Below are 24,514 nucleotides of genomic sequence, written 5' to 3' on the forward strand. Positions count from 1 at the left end.
GAAATTCTGGCAGATGAAAAGCCAAACCAAAGGGAAGGGGGAAACCATAAAGAGATAGTCTATCTAGTTATTAAACAACCATGTCTTATATTGGTTATGTTTTTTAGGCTAAGAGGCATTGAGTTCCATAATTTGGCTGTTGCCACCACGAGGCTCTTGCCTACCCAGGTGGCTTTCATAATTTTGGACACATCCAAATTGACCAGAGAGGAAGATCTTAAAGGTCTAGAAGGGGTGTACCATTGGAAGAGCTGTCTTAAAGATTCTGGACCCTCGTGATGTAGGGCCTTGAAAGCTATAAACTGGGAGCCAGTGGAGTAAAGGAAGAGTTAGGGAGACCAACTGGTATTTTGGTTCCCCCGAAGTAGTCTTCCTGCTGCATTTTGAACCATCTGAAGCTTGTGTAAGGTTTTCGTATGAGTAGTTGGGAGAAACCCACTGCAATAGTCGACTTTTAATGACTTCACCTAGCTGTCACCTGTGTGGCATGATGGGATACAGGGACTACTGTGAGGCTCTTAAATGCACGGTGTCAGTTTTCTTTGCTTTTCGTTTGAATTGCAGTCTATTGGCTAACAATGTCTCATATTCCTTTTCTTTTTTTTTTTCCCCAAAAACCTTTATTGCGCCAGTAAGTTACACAGCGGAACGCCTACAACCCGTCGGGCTGGCCGCTATAGCGATTAGTCAAGTACTGAGCAGCATCACAAAGTCCACATGTACATATTCATTGTAATACACCGTTAAATTGCTGTGGTATACAGAGGTGCATCATACGTTTCAATGTCTCAGTTCGTTATTGGTTTTTGATTTTTCATTTTTTGCTTTGTAACAAAACAACAACAGAGTAACTTAAACGTTGGGAATAGTAATGCGTCCGCGTGCTGGGCAGCACAAGTCGAGAGGCAAGCGTTCCATGAGTGTCCCACGGTATTCCCTCACCCACTGCTGCTAAGGGGCCCTGGGGGTCATGTGTACGCTCGAATACCTACTACTTGCAACTGGTGTATCCCGTGTCCCCCCCCCCCCAGATACCCCCGCTTGTATTAAAGTAAAGAAGTCATGTATCTTGCCCCTGGCTGTCCCTCCCCCCGACTCTTCGCTTATGGTGTCAGCCCACTTCCTCTTCCTCGTCTGACTCATCTTGGTCTTCCTCCGGTAAGGGATCACAGACCCCCCCTCTGTATTCATTCCATTTGGTCCAGATCTTATTCCACTTTCCCGGGCAGGCACGGTTAGAATAGACCGCCCGTTCCGTTATCATGACTTTATCCATATTTAAACACCATTGTGACTTGGTTGGCATATCTGCCACTCCCCAGTGTTGTGCGACATCCCGTTTAGCCACCATCAGTCCCACTGTGGCCCAGAGTTGCCTGTTCCTAGAGAGGTCAGATGACTCCCACACGTTCAAGAGGCATCGTTTCGGTTCAGGTAACAGCGACTGTTCTAGTGTTTGTGAGATTGTTCGTAGTATTTGTCTCCAGTATTCCTGAATCCGGGGGCAGTCCCATATGGTGTGGAAAAATGTGCCCTCCTCCCCGCACCCACGAAGGCAGTAAGGATGTTGTGCCCTGTTGATGTGATGTAGCATAGTCCTAGTGTAATACACCCTGTGTAGTATTTTCAATTGTACGAGCCTTAAACGTGCAGAGATGCCTACTTCCTTAGGAGACCCGAGTGCCTCGTTCCACTCATGCTCATCCATTTCACTAGTGTCCCCCTCCCATTTGGTTTTTAATGACTGTGTCGGATCCGGTAAGTTGTTGAGTAATTTGCGGTACGTTAGCGATGTTGCGCGTTCAATCATAAAATCAGTGAGGAGGCGGTCTTCCAGCGGGGAGGATTCGGGCAAGACCGTGTCTGGGGGCAGTGTCGTGAGCAGTGCGTGTCGTATCTGGATGTACCTATAGAGCTCTCTCTCGCTAAGGTCATATAGTTCTTTCAGGTGATCGAAGGGAATCACCCCGTTCCTTTCCCAGAGGTCACCCACCGTGGATATTCCTATGGTGTCCCAGTGCGAGAACCCCTTACTATTTCTCAGGTTGCCTAATAATCGAGAGTCCCACAGCGGGGTCATTTTGGTGATCTTCCCCTTCCAACCCAGGGCAGCCGTCGCCATATGCCAAAGGTGCACCGTGAGCCTGGTGGGCCCAAGTAAGGTGCGAATTTTGCGTTTATCGTACAGTGGGCCCAGTAGGCTGTTAGTGCCCAACTGCGCCCTGTCTGCCTGAAACGCTGGCTCGGCCTGTGAGACGTGTATCCACTGATTGATGGGTTTAAGGTGTGCTGCCCAATAGTACAGTTTTAAGTTAGGTAAGGCGATACCACCGTCGTACCACCCTCTGTGCAATTTGGATTGCGCAATGCGCGCCGGGAGGGTCCCCCACATGAGGTTAGAGATCAAAGCTGCAACTTTTTGAAAAAACCAAGGGGCTACCGGATAAGGTGTATTTTCAAGGACATATAAAAAACGAGGCAGTGCCATCATTTTGTAAAGTGCCGCCTTTCCCAGGAGTGTTAGCGGGAGTCCTGACCAGTAGGTAATATTTTGTTTGAGTCTGTCTAAATGGGGCTTCAGATTTTTGTCAATAAATTCCGTGGAGTCTCTTGTAACCTGGATGCCCAAGTATTTAAATGACGAACCCGCTAACCTTAGAGGACACCCCGCGTCGAGGGTCGGGACATACAGCTCCGATTTACTCCAATTCAACGTATACCCGGATATCCTGCCGTGCGTATCACAGAGGTGCAGTAGGGCCGGTATTCCGCTCTCCGCGTTTGTTAAATAGATCAGCATGTCATCTGCATACAGAGACAGTCTATCTTCCCAACCATCCCCCCAGCATATGCCCTTAAGTAGGGGCGAGGTCCTTATAAGAGTAGCAAGGGGTTCCAAGGAAATCGCGAACAATAAGGGCGATAGAAGGCAACCCTGCCTCGTGCCCCTCCCCAATGGGAACACTCGCGAGATATGTCCGTTCGCTACCACCTGGGCTACCGGGTCAGCGTATAACAGTTTGACCCAGGCAATAAAGCGGGGTCCGAATCCCAGGTGCGACAGAGCCTCAAATAGGTATGCCCATTCCACTAGATCGAATGCCATCTTGGCATCAAGGGCTAAGATCACTGCCTGCGTGGTGATCGAGTCCGCCCTGGCCAGTACTCCGTGCAATCTGCGCAGGTTCAACGCTGTGTTTCTGTGTGGCATAAAGCCGGACTGGTCCGGGTGTATGATTGACGATAAGTGAGGCAGGATTCTCATTGCAAGGAGTTTGGCCAGAATTTTGGCCTCTGCATTAAGCAATGATATGGGGCGATAAGAGGAACATTCCTCAGGTGGTTTACCTGGCTTAGGTATGGGCACTATAGTCGCCGCTCTCTGGTCTGGCGGGAGTGTTCCCCTTTCCAGACATTCCTCAAACATCTCCAGCAGGTGTGTACCGAGGGTCTCAGGCACTGTTTGATACCATTCAATTGGTATGCCATTAGGACCCATTGCTTTACCTGGGTTCAAGGCCCGAATAGCCAGCTGGATTTCATCAGCGGTGATGTCCGCTTCCAACTCATTCGACACTTCTGGGGACAGTGTCTGGACCTCGATCGGTGCAAGGACTTCTCTGGCCATCTCGGGTGTGATCTCACGTTCAGGGGTGTACACCTGTTCATAGTGGTTTGCGAGCAGATCGGCAATACGTCCCGGGTTCGTCTGTAGGTCCCCGTGTTCATCTCGTAAACGTTGGATTCCCCTATGATTCCCCTCCTTTTTATCAAGCCACGCCAGCATTCTCCCGGCCTTGTCTCCCACCTCGTAGATCCTATTGTAAGTGTCAGTTAAGCGCCCTTTCACTTGGATACGCAAGTGATCGTTGTACAGTTGTTGTTGAAGAGCAAGTGCGTGTCGGGTGGATGGAGTGGGGTGTTGTTCGTGTGTTGTTGTCAGGTCTTGCAAAGCCAATTCCAAATTGGCTAGTTCCTGAGTCTGTTCCCTTTTGTGTCCCGTGATGGCGTTTATGGCTTGCCCTCTCAGGACTGTTTTATAAGCCTCCCATAGTGTCTCGGAGGGGCGCACTGAGTGGACATTTTCGTTAAAATACTGTGTTGTCACTTTCTTGAGGGCCTTGCGTACCTGGGGGATCTTGAGGTAAGTTGCGTGTATGGGGTATATGCGTTTGCGTGTTCGTTCTAGGGAGGAAAGCGTTAGAGTGAGTGGGGAGTGGTCTGAGATCCCCCTGGGGTGAATAGCAATCGTGTCTACATACCGGAGGCCATCCCCCAGAGTCAGGAAGTGGTTGATTCTAGATAGACTGCCATGTACTGCGGAGTGAAACGTGTATTGCTTCGCACCTGGGTAAGCGTGTCTCCAAACATCGGTCAATCCCATGGCTGTTAGGAACCGTTGGAGGTGGGGGGACCCCTCCCGTGGGGGCCGGTGTGGGAAATCTGTCGAGTTGTGGGTCTAGAACAGCATTAAAGTCCCCCCCCAAGGATGATTTCTCCCTCGGGGAGAGCCAGCATAAAGTCTCCCAGTTTCGGGAGGTGGACCGAGTGTAGTGCCAGCGGGATGTACACTGAAACCAGGTTGAACAGCTTTCCCTCCCATTGTCCCTGCAGTGCCGCAAAGCAGCCTTGGTCATCGGTTTTGGTCTGCAGAGGGATAAACCGTGAGTTTTTCTGTATCAGGATACCGGTCCCCCTGGAGCCGGACGTGAACTCAGAGTGGACAGCCATTTTATAGCCTCGCCTATCCAAAGCCTTGGTGGCTCCCCCTGTTAGGTGTGTCTCCTGCAGTAGTGCTATGGTGGGTTTCTGCCTCTTGAGTGCAGTTAGCACCAGACCTCGTTTGACCTTGTCTCCCAGACCTCTCACGTTCCAAGTCAGTAGGCGTAAGGAGGGGCACTGTGTTACTATGTCTATTTCACCCCTTTCAGGAACCGGGACGTTAGCCATTAGGTACTATGGGGTTCCCAATATAGCGGCTGGCATGTGTGTCAGCTGTGCAGCAGTGTAACAAAATGTGGAGGGTCCCTGCGGGGGCGAACAACCAACCTCCTCTCTGCCCACCTTGTATTGACTCATGTGGAAGCCTAGTTTGTGTCATCGACCATACATACACATTCCCAACTATAACAGTGTAACCCTTCCCACAACCCCCCCTCCCTGCTACCCTGCCTAACGGACCTTCAACTGCCCGCCTCCCCAACTGAGCAGAGTGCTTAACCCATCCCATAACCAAAGTACTTGCTTGTAGGGGGGAGAGTGTCTCCCCGAGCAGGCGGCATCCCTGCGTGCTTCCGGGGTGTCCATGCCAGTGTCCATATGCAGCTGTTAAACTGTGTAGAAACGGTCAGCGATCGTCTCGACCTTAGAGTCCAGTGTGGCGGGGGTGTCATTCATCTCCGCCCGCCCCTGCAAATCCACGGGGCGGAGAGCCCTCCGCTCCTCCCCGGCCCGATGCCTGCGAACCAGTTCAGCTGTCCCCTCCACGTTCCTGATTAGATCTGTGCGTTCTCCACTGTCGGCCTACGGTGTGCCAGCCTTCCAGCCAGTCCTGAGCGGCGTCCGGGGAGTCGAAAAACCACACCTTCTTGTCCGCTACCACTCGCAGCCGTGCCGGGTAGATCATCGAGTACGGCAGTTCCTTCTCCCTCAAAGTCTTTTTTACCTCCAGAAACGTCTTCCGCCTTCTGGCGACCTCTGCCGTGTAGTCCGGGAAGAAGGCTATTCTCGAGTTCTGAATTTGGATGGCCGGTGCTACTCTTGCGGCCTGCAGAATGGTGTCGCGGTCCCTGAAGTTGAACAGCCTTGCTAAGATTGGCCTAGGCGGTCCTCCTGTCTTTGGTTTGCCCCCTGGCACTCTGTGGGCCCGTTCCACCGAAAAGAAGTTCGCAAGGCCCTTGGGCTGGAGTCTGGTTTTGATGATATCTTCCACATAGATGTCCATTGCTCCCGTGTCTTCCGATTCCGGCACCCCTAAAATTCGTACGTTGTTGCGCCGGGAGCGTCCTTCTTGGTCGTCCAACTTTTCTCTGAGTAGTTTCTTGTCAGTTTGTAGTCGCTCCATCGCCGTTTGTAATACAGAGACATCTTCGACCAAGGATTTAGTGACAACTTCAACTTGTTTGACCCTTTCGTTCATTTTCTGGAGGTCCGCCTGTATCAAGGTGACCTCTGTGGCCGTAGCTCCCACCGTCGCCTGCACTTGAGCCAGTGCTGTCAGGACATCCTCGAGCGTGGCCTTTTTCGTCCCCTTAGTCTCTGTCGCCTTCCCGGCGTTCTTGCGTTGCTCTGGCGGAGGAGATTGCCTCTCATACGCAAACTTGTCTAGCTTGGCCTGGGTAGTGTTATGTTTGGGGCCTCTGTTGGACATGATTATGTTCTTATAGGCGTTCCCGCCCGGTGTTGGGGGACAGTGTTCGGGCCCAGGAGGGTTATCCTTCGTCCTTCTGCGTCTGTCTGTGAGGTTGCTGCGCAGTTGATTATTCAGTGCATGTGAGTCGTGTCCCCCAAAGGCCTTTAGGTGCAGGGCCCCAGCCCACTAGAGACACGAGGTCCGGAAGGTCGCCTACTGCACACTAGATGCAGGACGTGGTATCCCACCTATTGGTGTCGGTGCTTATGTGGCCCGCTGAGTCTATATGCCTGCAGAGCGTCCCTTAGCAGAGGAGGTTGGTAACTGGGCATCACGGCAGGTGCTGGGCCGCATCTCCGCATTCCGCTGTGGCATGGTGTCCCCTTGGTAGGTGTGCCGGCACTGCCCCTTGTAATTATTTTATACAGTGTTGTCCCCGGGGGTGGGGGGGGGGGGGCCTTCAACTCACCGCCCCCGCAGCTAAGGATAGGCACTTGTCCGTCCGCCTACTCCCGCCTATGCAGCGCTGCAAGGATAGCGGGTCACAATGTCGCTGCCCTGGAGAGCAGGCTGTCTCAGCGGGAGCTCGGGGTGCGATGCGCATCCAGCGCACAAAATGGCGGTTCCGTTTCTCGAACCGCCGGTGCCGTCCGCGCCGCCTCTGGAAGGAGCCTCACAGTCGTGTCTACTGTCGCTGGATGCCGCCGGGTCCCGCCCGCTTCTCCGGGCCGCCGGAGGATGTTTTGGGGCCGTTCAGGCCGTGTGTTCCAGAGACCGGCACTTCCGGTCTACCTTAGCCGCCAAGAGTTCACTTCCGGCCGGATCCACTCAGCCCGCAACGCCGCTGCTCCCAGGAGGTCGGCAGGCCCCTCCCCACTCCGATCTTAGCCGCACGATTTTGGGCAGTGCCAAGGTCGTCGCTGCCTCGAGATTTCTCCGGCGGGTGCCGCAAGGACTCTGGGTCCGGTCCACCCCGTCAGACACCATCACAATCAGGATAAATAGGTCGGATAGTAGCGGGAAGCCGCCTCGTCACGGGAGCCCCTCTAAGCTGCGGCTGCCATCGTCGGCTGCTAGCCACGCCCCCATTCCTTTTCTTTTTAATAAAGGTTTGTGAAAGATTTTCTATAGGCGTCTTTTATTAATGACATAAGTCACTATGATTGAGTGCTTTACAAAAATGAAAATTCTATGTAATGTGGACATTTTTAGCCTCTCTTTAGGCAGCAGATGTGTGTGTGTGTGTGTGTGTGTATGTATGTGTATATGTGTGTGTATATATATATAATATATATATATATATATATATATATATATATATATATATATATATGTGTGTGTATGACTTTCACATATATAGATATATCTATATATATATGTATCTATCTATCTATCTATCTATCTATCTATCTATCTATCTATCTATCTATCTATATATATATTTCCATGTTGAGAAGTGCTCCCGGGTCCCTGCATGTGGGCGGGACTATTCAGTGCTTCTGACTTTGATGAGGATCCCCTGGAAGAGAACTGGGATTACAGGTAAGCAAATTTTCCAGTCATCTCGGAAAGTGGCGGACATGATTGAGGCGTTTATGATGTGAGTCAGGGTGGTGCTGACTGGTGATGTTTGCTCTCACCCAATAATGAACTATCTGCCACTTTTGAAATGTGACACTTATTTTTCCCTAATCCCATTCACCCAGCTCACGGAGAGGATGGACTTGATGGCAGAATGCCTTGAGCGGCTGCAGGACAGGCTCCAGAATGCTCCCTCCATCAGGGGCGAATCGCTACGCATCCGTGAACAGATAAAGGATAATGCCCTGCTTTTGGGGGAGCTGGAGAAGTTGCATCCATCCCTGGAGGTCATCCACAAGCAGGGAGCAGAACTCCTTACCAGCACTTGGGCATCAGGTGCTGACTCTACTGCTAAAGGTAATAAAAAAGTAGATAGACCATGCAGAATCTGATGGTCAGGTTGGTAATGTCACAGCTTTTATCATCAAGACAGCTTCCTAGTTGCATAGGGAAATACACAATGGCCAGTGTCTCCTCTTGATGTGGTAGCTTGCAGGATTCATAACCAGTGGTGTGAAAAGAAGAAAGGAATGATCCGAGAGAAGTATAATGCAAATCTGTTGACTGCGTGTTTAGTTACTAAGCCAGGTGTCTTTGCTGCAGCAGCTTAGGCCACTCCTTACATTTAATCTTGTTGCAAAATGTGACTTCGGCAGGGCATGGGGGCCGAAGAAAGTGGAAATGTTCACACTCGCCTGAAACAAAGATGATGCAATTTAGAATTTTCTCCTCAACACAATCTTTTCTAGGAAGAAAAGCAGGTTCTACAAGTCACACCCCTCCATTGGGATTGAGGTCAATGAAGACTGCCCAGCACGGATCATTTATCTGCTTGCTGTAGTATGCTAGCTCTGCTATAATGTGAGGCACTTAACTTCTGAGTGCTCAGGAGTTCTCTTGCCAAGCGATTCCGTTAGTTGGGTTCAGTTGAATATCATTAACTAGCTCCTCTCTCTCAGCATCTCCATTAATAGTCATAAGCATTGAATAGTCCTGCCCACGTGCCGGGATCCCAGACCACTTCTTTACAATATAGCTTCTTCATTGGCAACAAGATGGTCACCAAGATGGAGCCTCATAGAGTGTGCTCCTGGATTAAGGATAAGTAATCTAGGGATATCCCTGTCTTTACCCAGCCATCCAACCCACTTCCATGCAACATTATATGGAGGACCAGGTAATCTACGGGGGCTCACCTTGAATTGCCCTCACCATCCATTGATTGCTTTCTGGATAGGTACTCTCCTTCCCTGACATCAAGTTTGCGTGGACCAAGTTGATGCCTTCAGGTCTGATACTAGCTCTCTGCCCACCACCACCAGGGCAGTGACAGACGATCATCACTGGTGAAAACGCTTTGCCCTTTACCATTGCTGCTTTCGAGGAATCAGAGGCTGGCTGTGAACCTTGCACCTCTTGTCCCTGCTGACCCAACTCGGACCCTTACCTTGACACTCCGACTGGCTGAGGATTTAGGGTTGGGATTGATCGGCAACAGAGTGTCCGGAGGACTGGTGAGGTGATTGTGCGCTGCATCGATGCTTAACACCAGCACCCACTGTCCCCCCGTGTTGGGCCGATCTGCAGCAGCAAGGGTGCAGAGGGCTGGTGAGCTGTCTCGTCCTCTTTCACCTTGCTTTCGATTGTACCTGTTGTACCCTGGTCTGGCCCAGATGGAACTATGCTGTTTTGATTGTAGCCCAGTTTATATGTCTGTGCTGAGCTGACGACGGCCAGCTGTTGGTCCAAGCTGCCTGCATCTTGGAACACAGGTTTGAGGGCATCTTCCCCCACCTGAGACACACTTGCAGGCCTCCCTTTCCCCATTCTGTGCGGCAGCGTTGAGCTGATGAGTCGGTTGTGTGGCGACCTCCAGTACATTTTCCTCGCACCTTAGACTACTATTGTGAGGACACCAGCATTGAGCCAACGTCAATTGGGGGTGCGACAGCCTCCTGTTCATGCACTCCAAACCTCGGACAATAAGTCTAAGTGCACCATCTCCCCGTACTAGACACCCTCATGAGCTGGATAACTAATATATTCAAGGATAACTAATGTATTCAAGGAGTTTCTTTCCCTGCTCCTTGAATTTGTTTGTCCGTGCCTCCTCCCCTGGGGTGTTTCAGTTCATTGAGACTCTTAGTTGGAGAACCTGCTCAGGGTTGGATTTTGGCCCTTAACAGTACCGTCAGGATCTACTAGCAGGGGTGATTGGAGTCCCCTAGCTGTTGTTGCCCGCATGTTTGTGAATCTCATCTTTGGACTGTGCCGTCTGGCTATCTTGGCATCCCCTCTCTCTCCTCAGGTACGAGGGCCTCTTTCTAAGATGGCGGCCCGTCAGTGGTTCTAAGTGAAACAAATAGAGGACTGCTGACTTGCATCTTCCACAAAACGAAAGTACTGCCTGTCTTGCTCACCCACAGAAAGAAAAGCATGACTTATATTGCAACAGCCATAGGACTGTTTGATTGGAATTTCCACAGAATGGAAAATAAGACTTCTTTAACTTCAGCTTCTGACTGTTTCCCCCCAGACTTCACGCGCAGCCTTGTAATGGTTTGAATATGATCCCACTCCAACCTTCTATCTTCTTTGCGCCCACCTTTTCTTCCTCTCTCACCCCAATTTTTTACGGCTTGATTGTCAGCCCATCTCTATCCCCACTACCCACCCTTCAAGCTACTACCAGCATTTTTGTTTGTTTTACTAGTTTGAAGCCTAGTCTGATACTTCCCTCTCCAGCGCAGTATCAGATAGCGGCATGGAACATATCTGGAACCCCCCTCCTCCCTCGATTAACCCATTTATCCAGTATTGGGGTTTCTTTCATAGATTCACATGCCTGAATCAGTCCCCGTCGCCGAGGCGAGAGTCCCACGGTAAATAAAAAAGCAGTGCAAAAAGCACATTATAGTAGTAGGCCCTAGAAAAAGCCCTGAGGCCTAGGTTGTAGTAGCCTATCTACCTCATTATGCTAAAAAAGACCAAAGTCTTAGCACCAACCAATCCGCTTACAGCACCCTCTAGAACCCTCTCTGCAGAGCCAGTTCTCCTCAGATTTTCACCGCACGTCGTGTGGAAGGGAGTCTCCCTGAGTCTTGACTCAGTTTTTTCTTCAGAGCTTCAGGATGTCTGACAAGGCCTTGTTTAGACCTTGTAGAACCTGCAAAAAGAAAAGGGTCTATGTTGATGACCAACATAAGGACTGTATTTATTGTCTCTACCCTAAAAAATGAGGCAAAAAATTGTCAAATCTGCCGCACCTTCCCTTCTAAAACCTTAAGGGATAGGGAAGCCAGAGTCCTTTTGTGGCTGAAATCCTCTTCTACGGATGACGATGACAAGGCCTCTACCTCCAGCAAAAGGGCGAGGTCTGAAGAGGATGATTCAAGTGAGGGAAGAAAGCATGCTAAAGCCTCCAACTACACTTCAGGCTCTTCACAGAGATCTCCACATTCTGTCTCTGGAGCCTCAGCCACCAACGATTCTTCAAAGAAAACAGTGAGTAAGAGCTCTGCTGTCTCCTCACCAGTGACTACTATCTCTACTTCGACCTCTTCTTCTATGGCTATGATCCCCACCACAGCTATCACTTCTCCTATTGTTTCTACGAGAATATGTATTGTGGCTAAGAAGGCTCTCGTAGGAGACCCGTCGACGACTACGACATCGTCAACGAAGCTTTCGTCGACTAAGAAGATCCCATCGACGAAGTCATCGACGCCACCGTCGACGACTGTCTCTTCGACGAAGAAGCGTGTCCCATAGACGACGAGCCCGTCGACTGCTGCCCCGTCTACATCGAGCCCGACGACGATGGTCCTGTCGACGGCGGCTCCATCGACGTCGGTCCCGTCGACGGCAATTCCATCCACGATTCCTTCGTCGTCGACCTCGTTGACGATGATCCTCCCGTCGACGACGACATCTTTACAGCTAGCAACTGCACCATTGTCACCAGTGCCATCAAGACCAATGGATTCAGCTTTGGTTAAGCCGATCGCTGTGAAGCAGGCTTTTTCTACCCCACTTTCAACAAAGATCTTTCAACTGGTATCTTACCAGAGGCAACAAGGTTCTTATATGTCACCGCTTATGCCCTCTCATCTTCTAGAATGTTACTCTGATGAGGAGGAAGAAGAATTTGATGGCGATAATTGCTTCAGAAGATATTGCTTCAGAAGATAGTATTTGTAAGGTTATTCAAAACCCAAAGGTTAAAATTCCTTTTGATCGCAGTAAGATCAAATGTTATCGCTGTGGTAGTTCAAATCATTCTTCTTCTTTTCCAAATTGTTATGCCAAGTCTGCTACCTGTCTTAAATGTGGTATAAAGGGACACTATGCCAGAGTTTGCAAATCCACTGGTAAGATACATTCCATTGATAATGCTGAATCTATACAAGACAGTCCCAGATTAGTAATTTCTAGTGTCACTAGTGATGGCATTATTGATGCTGATCCCATTACCATGCCTGAATGCAATGTGATAATTGGGGGCGAAAATTTTGTAGTTCTAGCTGACTCGGGTTCGCCTTTCACTTTAATTGGTAATGAAAATTGGAACAAGACCTTTCCTAAAGTAGAGTTGATCAAACCTGATATTAACCCTGTCAGTTATAATGGTTCCCGTATTAATGTATCAGGTTATACAGTCATGAGAATTCACTTCAAAGGTCGAAAGACTGTTGGTAAAATGTATGTTGCTTACAGGGGTGACAACCTTTTAGGGTGGAGACACCAGAGGGATTTGGGGATTATTCTCAATCCTAATGCCCTCAAACCCTCTGATCAGGTTATGCTAATTGATCAAATCTCCTCATCAAATACGTTTTTTGATGATTTTCCTCATGTTTTTTCTGACAATTTGGGTTTATTGAAAGGTTTTGAGCATCGTATTATTCTCAAGAAGAACGCCGTTCCCTGTGTATATAAAGTCAGAAAAGTTCCCAACATGATGTTAGCTCCACTTAAACAAAAACTTTCCAGACTTATTGGGTTGAATGTCATTGAAGAAATTGAGTCGTCAGAGTGGTTGGCCCCAGTGGTTTTACCCCTAAGGATGTGTGTGGACCATAGGGGGTTAAACAAATGCCTATGGGTGGATCGCCAACCACTCCCGAATATTCCTGAATCCATCACTATGTTGTCTGGGGCCAAAATCTTTTCAGTACTTGATTTGTCCTCAGCTTACCACCAGGTGCCGCTTCATCATGATTCAAAACATCTTGCCTCCTTTGTTACACCTCTTGGAGCATTTCGTTTTGTGAGAATGCCGTTCGGGTTGGCATCCGCGGCGGCATGTTTTCAAAGGATTATGAAACTGGTGGTGGGTGATGTTTCTAATGTCATTTTTTTTCAAGATGATATTCTTGTTTTTGGCAGGGACGATATTGAGCATGACCGTGTATTGAGATCAGTTTTGAGTAGATTGGCTGATAAGGGTTTGACTGTAAACAAGGCTAAATGTAAAATTGGTGTGACCTCGGTAACTTACCTTGGCCATGTGATTCCTTGGTCTGGCTGAATTTTACGTGAAATTTATTAAGAATTTCGCGTCTGTTGTTGAGCCTATTAGGAATCTTCTAAAGATAGGGGTTCATTTTGAGTGGAATGCTGGTTGCAATGATAAGTTTTTGGTTGTTAAGAGGACGATCAGTCAGTTACCTAGTTTAGGTCATTTTGATACTAAAAAAAAGACTTTCTGAACTACTGATGCTAATCTGTCAGGCTTGGGAGCAGTTCTCTCTCAGTATGACAATGGTGAGGAAAGAGTTGTGGCGTTTGCCTCTAGAGCTTTGAAGAAAGCTGAAGGACAATATTCTTGTATTGAAAGAGAGGCTCTTGCCATTGTTTGGGCAGTCAAGCATTTCAAGTTTTATTTATGGGGTATTCCTTTTGTGGTGAAATCCGATCATAAACCGTTGGTGCAGGCGTTTTCGTGTATGGAGAGTGAAAGGTTAACACCGAGACTTAAACGTTGGAGTGAGGGGTTGGAGGAATTTAATTTCCTTGTGCAATATTTTCCTGGGTCTTTAAATAAAGCTGCAGATTGTCTTTCGCGGTTGCCTCTACAAGACCAAACTGAACATCTGGAGTTGGGTTGTGTCAATGTGTCTTGGGTGTGTGAAAGTGCTATTTCTAAAGAGGATTGGGTTTGTGCTCAATCTGGTGATCAGATTTTTCCCGTGGTGAAGGATTTGGTGATTAATGGTTGGCCTAATGATAGTAGAGGTATTAGCAAGGATCTTTTGCCGTTTTGGTCTGTACGTGATGAACTTACTATTGTTGATGATGTCTTGATGAGAGGTTAATTCCTCCTTCTTTAATGAGATCAAAGTTGATCAATCTTGCAGATGATGGACACATGGGTAGAAGTCTTACCAAAGCACGCTTACGAGAGAGATATTGGTGGCCCAATATGGATGGTGAAGTTGAGTGTGTGGTTAAGGACTGTTATCAGTGTTCCGTCAATGACAAGTCTAAGGTTGTCAGTAAGGCCCCTTTGTCACCTGTGTGTATTCCTGATCAACCTTGGTCCAAATTAGGTTTGGATATTATGGGTCCATTTGATTTGTTGCTACCATCTGAAAGATTTGTAATTCTTCTTGTTGATTATACATCCAAGTGGGTGTCTACCAAGTGTGTGGGCTCAGTTACTACTAAAGTGGTAATCGATTTTTTGCGGGATGAATTTGTGTCTGAGGGGATTCCTAAGTGCATCATAACAGACAACGGTGTGCAATTTGTCTCCACTGACATGGAGACCTTTTTGAAAGACCATGGTATAGCGCATTTTAAAACGGCACTTTATGCACCTCAAGCCAATGGTCTTGCGGAGCGTATGAATCGTGTTGTCAAAGGGTGCGTTCAGAGAGCTATTGATATGAAAATTCCTCTTAGAGAAGAATTGAGAGATACTTGGTGGGCCCATCGTACCACTGTTAATTATGTTGTTCTAAATTGTATCCTGCTTGGCTTCCTCCTCAATCTTCTCTCTCTTTGGATAAGGGGAATGTGGAGGGTAGAATTCATCGTTATCAACAAAAATATAAAGAACGTTATGATGTGAAGAATTCTACCAACGTTAAATTGTGGAGTGTGGGAGAATGGGTTCTTGTAAAAAAAAAAAAACAGACTTTCCAAGAAAGGGGTCTCTGAATTCATTGGTCCTTTCATGATCACTGATATTTACAAGAATGTTGTTACTATGCAGAATGGCTGTAAATGGAGCATGTCCAGGCTGGTTACGTTTTCTGATGTGGTTTCCCCATCTACTTCTAGTCTTGATTGTTCTACATCCACTTCCTCCTCAACTGGTCGTGGTGTAGTTCTTTCAAGGAGGTTTCCACAGAGAACTCATCGTGCTCCTGTACGTTTCAGAGACTATGTTTAATTCTTGTGTCAAGTTACTTACCTTACTGTTTTGTTACTTATAAGGTGATGTTTTTTCTTGCTACTTGATTGTTCTTTCCTTTTTATTTCTTTTAGTATAGGGGATGTGTTGTAATGTGCATGACATGTTTAATAAGCTTATACTATGACATACTTGTGTTCCATTCTTCCTACATTCCTGCTCTTCATGATTCCATGTGGCCAGAGGAGTTTTGGAGCTTGTGGGAGTTGGAAGAGTTTGAAGGCGTCTGTTGGTGATGTTCATGTAATAAATCTTCATTTGAATTATACTGGAGTAAAGTACTTTTTACAATAAACCTCCACCGCACGAACTGGTACAAGCAATCTATCTAATGGTTGAGGGGCGACATCTTACAAAGTGGCTGAACAAAGGTATTAGGGCGCACGCTGGGGTTTCACTTACTGACTTACGTAACAGATGGTCTGCGGACCTTGAAAAGGAACTGACTGACAGGGAATGGACCGCCCGGTTAGAATATCCTAAAAAGGTGTCACGTAACGCCAAGTTTAAATTCATCCAGCATATGATCCTCCATAGGGCTTACCTCACTCCACACCGTTTACAGCATATGCTCCTGAACACACAACACCACTGCCCCAGATGCAGGGTGGCGGATGCTGACACCCTGCACATGCTGTGGTCCTGCCCTGTGTTAACTGAATTCTGAACGGGTCGTTGTCCGGAGCATCAGAACGGTGACAGGCATCCCCACATGGGAGACAGTTGGAAGCTGCATACTTAGGATGCATCGGCACCCAAAGTCGCAAAAGGTGCATTTACGCTTCACTGACGTAGCACTTCTTATAGCAAAGTGTGCAATAACTATGCGGTGGAAATTGGCAAAGGCCCCGACAGTTTATGCATGGCATGGAGAAGTGGTACAATGGGGCAGTGCAGAGAGCTCTGCTATTTGGCGGGAAGAGGCCAGAGGTCTGCGCAAAACCTTGATATCAATGGACTAGGATCTGATGCTGGAGACATATAAAGCCCTTGAACCTGTGCCTGTCCCTGTAGTAAGTGACACATAGAGAAACGTTTGCAAAATGGTCCCCCGACTGTATGACTCCGACCCAAGAAGAGCCCAATGCGCAGCGCTATTGCATGCAATACATGTGTCAATCATGCCAATATGAGCAGAAGAGGGAATCAGGGCAAAACGGGTCAATGTTGATACTAGCTGGAGTAGAGCCAGTAGAGGGGGAGGGGGGATGGGGAGTTTTCAAGGAGTATTTTGTTACTACCTTGTTATCATCCACGGAAGGCTACTGTAATGTCTACTGTCTGAAACGATACAAATTGCTTGCACATGTTCCAATGCGGAGGTTTATACATGACATTATGCATGGTATACTAATACAATTGTGTATACAAAGTACCTAATACGATGTATGACTTGGAAACCAAGAAAACCAATAAAGTGTGTTTTAAAAAAAAATACTATAGGTCCCTGCTGGACGAGAAGGCTCAACATGTCGGTTTGCTTTGGATTGCATGTAAACCAGAGTTAGCTTTGGACTTGGGTGAATGATTAAAATCTCCTTTCAACCTTAGTGTTTCTGTCTTAGCCCTGTAAACTCTAAGCCCATCTTTAGAACATGCACCTGTTGACAATTGCATTGAAAGCCATTAAAGAAGGTTGTGAAGAGAAACCATTACTGGCGATTGGCGTCACAGCGTGTGTGTGATCTGAAACAGTACGGTCTTTCCTTGCGCTGTGTAAGAATCCTTTTATGTCTTCAGTGACTGAGCTACACAGTGCCTCGTGCAACTGTTATGTGGAACTTAGAATGTTAAATAATAACATACCCTAAAAATGACCAGTATTTGAAAACTTTATCCTTATTTTTCAGGGGTGCAGGATCGGACACAACAGCTGCAGGATCAGTGGACCAAGCTTCACAATCAGGCCAATGAGAAAGCGTGCTGGCTGAAGAGTCTACTGGCCTTAGCTGACCGGTTCTGGCATGGGCTAGCTGACCTCTCGGTCACGCTGAGCGACACCCAACAGATTGTGCTGGAGATGGAGGAGCCAGGACCAGATACTGATTCTATCCGTGCAAGGCTGAACACCATGCAGGTAGGGAGAACATTGGCAATGCACTCAACACTGGGGATGTCACACTGCCATTTACTCAAGTCAGGATAAGACTTAAAGAATGCCTACTTGAAATCTAAGTGGTAGGGCTGAAACATCTAAAGGTACGTCACACAGAATAAAATGTCACCAACATTGTTATTGGAGGAGTAGCCATCTCGTCTAACCTCATGTGCCCTATCATGGATAAAAACAAGTTCCCAAAGATATTACAGAATGGCCCTTTGATTATTTGAGACTTATTTTTGATTGCAGAATGATTCCCTTTTTGTTTGATCTCAGGTTGGTTTTTGGATTCCAGAATTCCCATTTTTTGACAATCTCTGTTTGCTAATGGAGTCCAGTATGCTTACTATTTGAATGCCTCCAGTAGAGTTGAGTTGAGTGGAGTGACATTATTCACTAGATGGCCCATTTGAGAACATTATAAATGCTGCATCTTCATCTTCTTTGTATTACCGCTTTGTCTCTGTTCATGCCCATTCTCTCAACAAACATGATGTATCCATCAGAGCTCCTGCTGAGCATCATAAAGTTTGTCTGCACTCCATGCGAGCCGGCCTTGCCCTTTCCCATTCAGTGAAATACTTACGGTGACCTGTTTTTGTATCTCCGATAAGGTCCTCCGGGAAGAAATAGATGCCCTTCAGCAGGACCTGGACACACTGGGACTTCTTGGCGTGGAGCTGATATCCTTGTGTGGGGACATGGATAAGCCTGACGTCACCAAGAGCATGGATGATGTGAGTCTGAAGTGGCCACCGTAGCCTAGGGTGGGCTAGAGGCTTGGTGCATGGCTCTGTGTACTGTGACACTTTGCCTAAAGGGCTGGGCTTTATTAAATAAGCTGCCTACCTAGAACATTCCAAGAAATATAGGGAATGTAATTTTGATTAATCCAATCATAGAGCAGTTTAGAGTAAAGCGTGTCAAGTAAAAGGAAAAGCCCAGGCCTGGAAACCTGAAGCCAGATGGTCTCTTAGACGAGAGGGATGGAAAAACGACAGGATGGTAGAGATGGGGCGAAGCTGGTTGAAAGTGACTGAAAATAGTCGAGAAAAATGTTCAGAGGGGTGTGTTCAGGGATTCAGACAGGCGGTTAGAGGTGAGCTATAAGACAAGACATGGAGAAAGAGAAATTGGTAAAGTCTTTTAGAGTATGAGAGGCTGGGGGAAATTAGGATGGGGGTCAGGCAGCAGATGGTAGAGTCTGAAAAAGACAGGGGTTGCACTTTTGGGCAGAAGGCCAGATTAGAGGGTAGAGAAGCTGGATGAAAGACTGAAGAAGTCGGTACAATAGAGGGTATTGGACAGAAGAATAGAGTAAGAAAGACAGAGGAGAAACCTTTAGAGGGCAAACACAGGATGTGTGTGTATAGTGAATGTCTCAGCTGTCTGTATTTACCCACTCTTTGTTCTCAGCTCTACTCGACCTGGAGCAGCTTGAACAAGTTATGGATAGAGCGGTCGGGCAGACTAGAGGAACAGCTTAACGACACCCTGGGCTACCAGGAGGCCATGCAGGTGAGTAAGGCATGACATGTTCACAAGATAGAGTTTACTCCATGGTGTGCTCTCCATACGTGTGCCCTTTCATTGAATCATGCCATGTTTTACGTATTGATGTAACAGGATCATGAGATGTTTGGCCAGGGGACCCTACACTGCACCAACAATGCACAGTATGAGGTGTATATTTCTAAAGAAGTGTGGGGGAAGCATAGCCACACCTGCTCTCTGTCCATGACCCTTCCACATCCCTGCAGTTCAACAGCATATCAGTCTGCGTCTCCGCATCTTGGCAGATGCCACTTATGCACAGTGCTCCCTCTCGACATGAACCTATTCTTAAAGGGGAAGCGGGGTTGGTCCTCTTGTATGCTAAACTTCAGATGAACAACATTTTATGATGCAGAACATCAGAAATACTATCCATAATTCCATGCCCACTACATTGTCTGGGACTCTTGTTTACCAAGTCATTGAAAGCTGCTTGCTGAAGTTCTTGCATCTCCAGGTGAGTTAAGATAAGCAGCAACCATTTTCATTCGAACCCACCTAATGAGTGGATTGGCTTGTCCATGGATTCTGTCACTAGGGATGTCCTAAAGGTATAAACAATAAGTATGGGGCTCACATTCCAAGGTACCATGCACATAATCTTATACTGAAGTCTATACCAGTGGGAACCTCTCTGAATGCCCTTCGTGTTCTTCTAGGTGTCTAGGCTTACAGTCAGACCCGTGATAGAAACAGTGACCAGTGGATAATGCCACTTGAGAAGGATTGATAGCAGGTTTCCTCACCATGACACTGCCATCAGAGAAGAGTAGTTGCCTTAAAGGGAGCCATCCGACAAGGCAAAAATGTCCTCAACCCCTCGGAAGACAAACCCGGGGTTTAGGTGAGGCTTTAGAAACCCACTCTTTGCTCTCCTAGGTGCTGCACCACCAGATGGGGTTTCTCTGACCTCCAGACATTGTGTTTCAGCTTCTACTCCCTGGCAGAACAAGCCCCGAATATTCTCTCTTCCAGTCTTCTGGAAAGCAGCCGGCAAATATAGACTGACTGTTCTGATGGCCATTTGAAATAAAGTTAACCTCCCGGCCAAGAGGTTCTGGTCACCAGAGGAGTGAGTGACCCTCCCTCCCCCATTCCACCTTTCAGAAACCTTTCTGCTTGTGCCTTGTGTTTCCTGTTTATATTTAGAGGCCAGGGATATGAGGGACTAAGTTATCATTAGCCCCTTCTTTGAGTCCAGATGGTATGGAATCACAATGTAAGCCAAGAACACCTGCTTGTCTCTGAGCTGCTGATCTCCTGGGAATGGGGTTTACTAAAGGAGTGGGGCGGACAGATAGTGAGTACCCGGCAAGTGGAGAGGTGAGCAGGACTCCTCTGCATGACACTGACCTTCGTAATGAGTAACATTATGCTGCCTTTTTATTAGGAGCTCTTGATGAAATTTCTAAGTAGGTCACCCATTATGCCCATCATGGAGTTCATGGAGCAGTGGCTCCCCACAGTCTGGTGGACTGTCCTCTGTTTTCCCACTACCTGTATTCGTTGCACCACCCTAGTAGATCACACCAACACTGTACAGTACCCTAATACTTCACACCTGCCTCGCACAGCCACCACTAGTTCACCACACTAATCCTGTGCAGCACTCCAGTTCTACACACCTGCCTTATGCACCCACTAGTCCACCATAACTACCCTGTGCAGAAACCTAGTGCCTATCGACTATCCCATGTACGCCCAATGTCATATAAGCCAACATGATCTGAACAGAATCCCTGGATCGGATAAGGAATACTCACTTGTATGCTTAATTGATGTCTTCCTACTAAAGTTTAAAACTTGTGCCTCTTCTTCTACCAAGTCATGCACTGCACCCGCCTGCAGGGGGAGCTCTGTTCCAGATTCTAAGGCAGCCCAGGCTGCTGCCTGCACAGTGAAAGGCAGACCAGCCTCTTCGAACAGCTGGAGCATCTGTCATTAATGATCTGCCCTCGTGGCAGGCACGAGTTTGCATCTGTGATGGGAACAGAGCACTCATTGTGATAGGGTGCAGTGACATGGTCTGCCCCCAGCTCACCCAGAAAAAGCTGTGCCATGGTGCAGACCAGGGCAGTGTGCCCTGTCTGTAAGGTGGGCCTTGAAAGATTAACCTTCTAGTACCAGCACTTCTATACCTGAAGATACTTAGGGACAGATTTAGATTTTGACAGACGGGATACTCTATCACAACGGTGACGGATATCCTGTCCACATAAATAATAAATCTCACAGTATGCACTGGGATTTATATCTAAAACAGCCCCTTAATCTTCATCAGAAAATCGTACTCCTTTGTAAACTCCTTGTGATGTCAATAGCCACAGCTGTGGGCTTGTCGATTACAATTAACAGTAGAACAACAATTAAAAGAAAATGAACATTTTAATTTTTCAGTTTTTACAAATACATACAGACCGGGAAGCCCTAATCGAAGTCCAACGTCCTACTGCTGTTTTATATGGGCATGTCATGGAACCCTCCAGTCACCCTCTGTTTAACACTGGAGTGGTCAGTGAGCAAATATCACAAGACGCTGATCAGAAAGTTTCCTTCATTTATTCCCCCAGGGTGTGCACAGACAAGGTGGTTCATTCACCATATGCCCCTCAGTTTCTTTTTCACCTCTTCATTGTCTATCCACAGCTGCTAAACTCAAGCCACACTGGAGCCTCTTGGCTCTCGGTAGCCATTCCCAAAGAGGAGCTGCTAATTGCCTCCTTCATTTGAAGGCGTATATTCTGAAATGTTTGCATTTATTCCATTGGTTAATTTGTGGCAGTGGCTGCCAGTGCTTGGCAGTGGCTGCCAGTGCTTGACACTGGCATTTTTGTGTGAAATTCAACATAAGAAAGTGCGATTTGCCTATTTTTGAAATCAGCAGAGCATTTAACAATTCAACATACGTTTAAGAAAATTATAAAACCGCTAATCCCATTCCAACAGTTTTGGGTAAGAGTACCTGGAATACTCCAAAATGATTCACTTGTATGAGTGGAATTGTTAGTAGGTGGCACTCACAGTGGCATTCAGGCACTGCCAACATGGGCAGCAAGTGATGCCAGCCAAGGAGGATACACCAATGAACTTGGGCACCTGCCATTTTATTTGTTAAAAAATGTATTGTATTTATCTATTGATCGCGCTCACAAAAATATGTATTTGCAAGGGGAAATTCCCGACCCTGGTATTCAGAATCAACATTGGTGGGATTTTAGGTGCAGAAGTGGGGTTCATAAATACAGAAATTATGATCATATGGTTTAATTTCATGTATTTTCCAATTTAGGGTTAGAATCAGGCTGTGAGCAATCGGGAACTTTTGCAAACACACTGGCAATAGCATTTCGATCATCATCAGCAGCAGCAAGGGGAGGCAGAGGGGTTTCTGCAAAGGGAAAAATCCTCCTCACGGAGGAACAAAAAAAACTAAGAGGTAAACTTATAAGCCCTTTGTGTCATTTTTGCGCTGCTGTTGCGTCACTCTTTGTGACGCAGCGGCAGCGTAAAAATGCGGCCCATTTACAACATTACGCATTGAGGGAGATGCATCACGTTGTAAAGCCCTGCATCACATTATTCCTGCGTCAGGTACAATATTTGCAGGGTGGGCATTCCCACGCAGGAAAGCCTTGTATAAGTGACACAGTGAAATCTACAAGATTTCACTGTGCCACTACTAGGACACCACTGCTTCAAAACCATACGTCTGCTTGAAGCAGGTGTAAGGAGTGATGCAGCACAATAAGGATAGGCCTCAATATGCATTGCTGGAGTTACGTTGTGCTTGCAACATGACTCCAGCAATGCGTGACTTTTGCTGCAGTACATGCATCAGAATTTTTTACGCATCTGTCAATCCTTGCGTCATTTTGCGCCGTATTGTAAATATGGTGCCTACATGGTGGCGCAAGGTTTTCTAGGGGTGGCGCGGGGAAAGTGACACATCTCTCCAGATGCGTCACTCTCTTGTAAATCTGCCCCTAAGTTTAATGTCTGCTGGGCGTTTGCATCACATATTGATATGTGCAATTTACCACCTTGTGGAAATTCTGCATTCAGGAACATTATGCAAGAGTACAACTGTTGCAGCTTTTGAAGAGTACTGCTGAAATTCTTTTAGAATTCAATAAAAGTTGAACATTTTCTGCCAATATAGGGGTAGTGTTATGGAAGCGAATTTCAGTGCACCCCTTTAGAATATCTCACAGGGCCAGTGAGCCCTGGACCAGTACTAGAAGACTGTTTGCAAAAGTGGTCGCAAATTGCACCCGGACTTTTTTGCAAACCGTCTTAAATTTTGATATGTGAACTGTGTTAAGTTGATGTCACAAAATCTCCAGTTGCAGGGTGTCACAGAATACCTTGCCTAAGGAATATTAGGCAGGCTGCTTTATGTGACCTCCTGCAATTGACTGCCCACCCAGAAATGGTGCCTTGCAATGAACAGCGGAGCATTCTGAACTATGAAACCTTTGAAAGCAGCCCGTGTTCCTAAATGAAGCAGACGCTGCTGTGCTTTTAAAAAATAAAATCTAATTTGGTTAAACATCAGGGGGAGCAGGGACTGGTCCCCTGAATCGCCGTCTATCACCCTGAGGCTTCTGTCATGATTTACAAAAAAGGTAATGTCGTGTCTGCTCCGCATATACTCAGCAGCCCCCAAATCACACGCAGGACACAGGTGAGTGGAATCACGTTCCTTTATTCTTATTCTCCTTACAGCTCGTTACACACATCCATTCCTGTTCTCGTCCTCGTCCCAACTGTCCTCTTCCTGTCCCCTCACCGGATGTGGTGTCCGGTGACCTGGTCACCTCCCTCATGACCCACAGGGTCCTAGTGTCCTCGTCCCTATCCGTCAGGTCACTACAGGTAAGTTACCACACCAGTTTTGGCGATCGGTAACATATTATTGTCCAGTATTGAATCTGTCATAGATTAACATGCTTAAATCATTCCCAATGTGGGACTTCCACTTCGACTGGGAATGATTCAAGTATGTGAAGGTATGAAAGATATCAATCCTGGAGAACTACAGTTACAGGTAAGTTACTTATGTTCATCGTTTACAGCGGCATTTGCATTCACAAGTCATTGATACATCCCTCTACAATTCGGAAATAGGAGGGGAACACCCCTTTTATGACTCCTCCTCTGAGATTTAGAAAGGATCAACAACGTCCATTTACAAGTTGGTAAAAATGTATAAGGGCTTTCGTACATTAAGGGAAAGGGTTTTTGGGCTGCAAACCGTGTGATTTTGCAAATTAAAGACTTAGGGCCAGATTCATTAAGCCGAAAACGGCTCGCAAAGGGCCAGATTCTGAGAATCTGGCCCTTTGCAAGCGCTATTTTTGCATTTGGGATTCATCATCCCAAATGCAAAAATCGCATTTGTAGAAATCGCAAATTTGCGAATAATTGCATTTAAGGAATCTCAATTAGAGATTCCTTAAATTCAATTCATGAACCATTTAAAATTTGCGAATTTGCAATCTGGGGC

The 24,514-nt window shown here is 47.1% G+C and overlaps 1 protein-coding gene across 1 annotated transcript in view; it reads left to right on the top strand.

The window, feature by feature from the left end:
* The window catches only part of LOC144828429 (microtubule-actin cross-linking factor 1, isoforms 6/7-like), a 300,733-nt gene that overhangs the window by 122,990 nt on the left and 153,229 nt on the right, over positions 1 to 24,514 (top strand). The window contains exons 12-15 of the mRNA XM_078686575.1: positions 8,059 to 8,290; positions 17,204 to 17,430; positions 18,069 to 18,191; positions 18,871 to 18,972. Coding sequence (XP_078542701.1) covers positions 8,059 to 8,290; positions 17,204 to 17,430; positions 18,069 to 18,191; positions 18,871 to 18,972 — 684 coding nt within the window. The remainder of the gene's footprint in view (positions 1 to 8,058; positions 8,291 to 17,203; positions 17,431 to 18,068; positions 18,192 to 18,870; positions 18,973 to 24,514) is intronic.

The sequence above is a fragment of the Lissotriton helveticus genome, chromosome 4_1 (genome assembly GCF_964261635.1).
Source record: "Lissotriton helveticus chromosome 4_1, aLisHel1.1, whole genome shotgun sequence".
Lineage (NCBI taxonomy): Eukaryota > Metazoa > Chordata > Amphibia > Caudata > Salamandridae > Lissotriton > Lissotriton helveticus.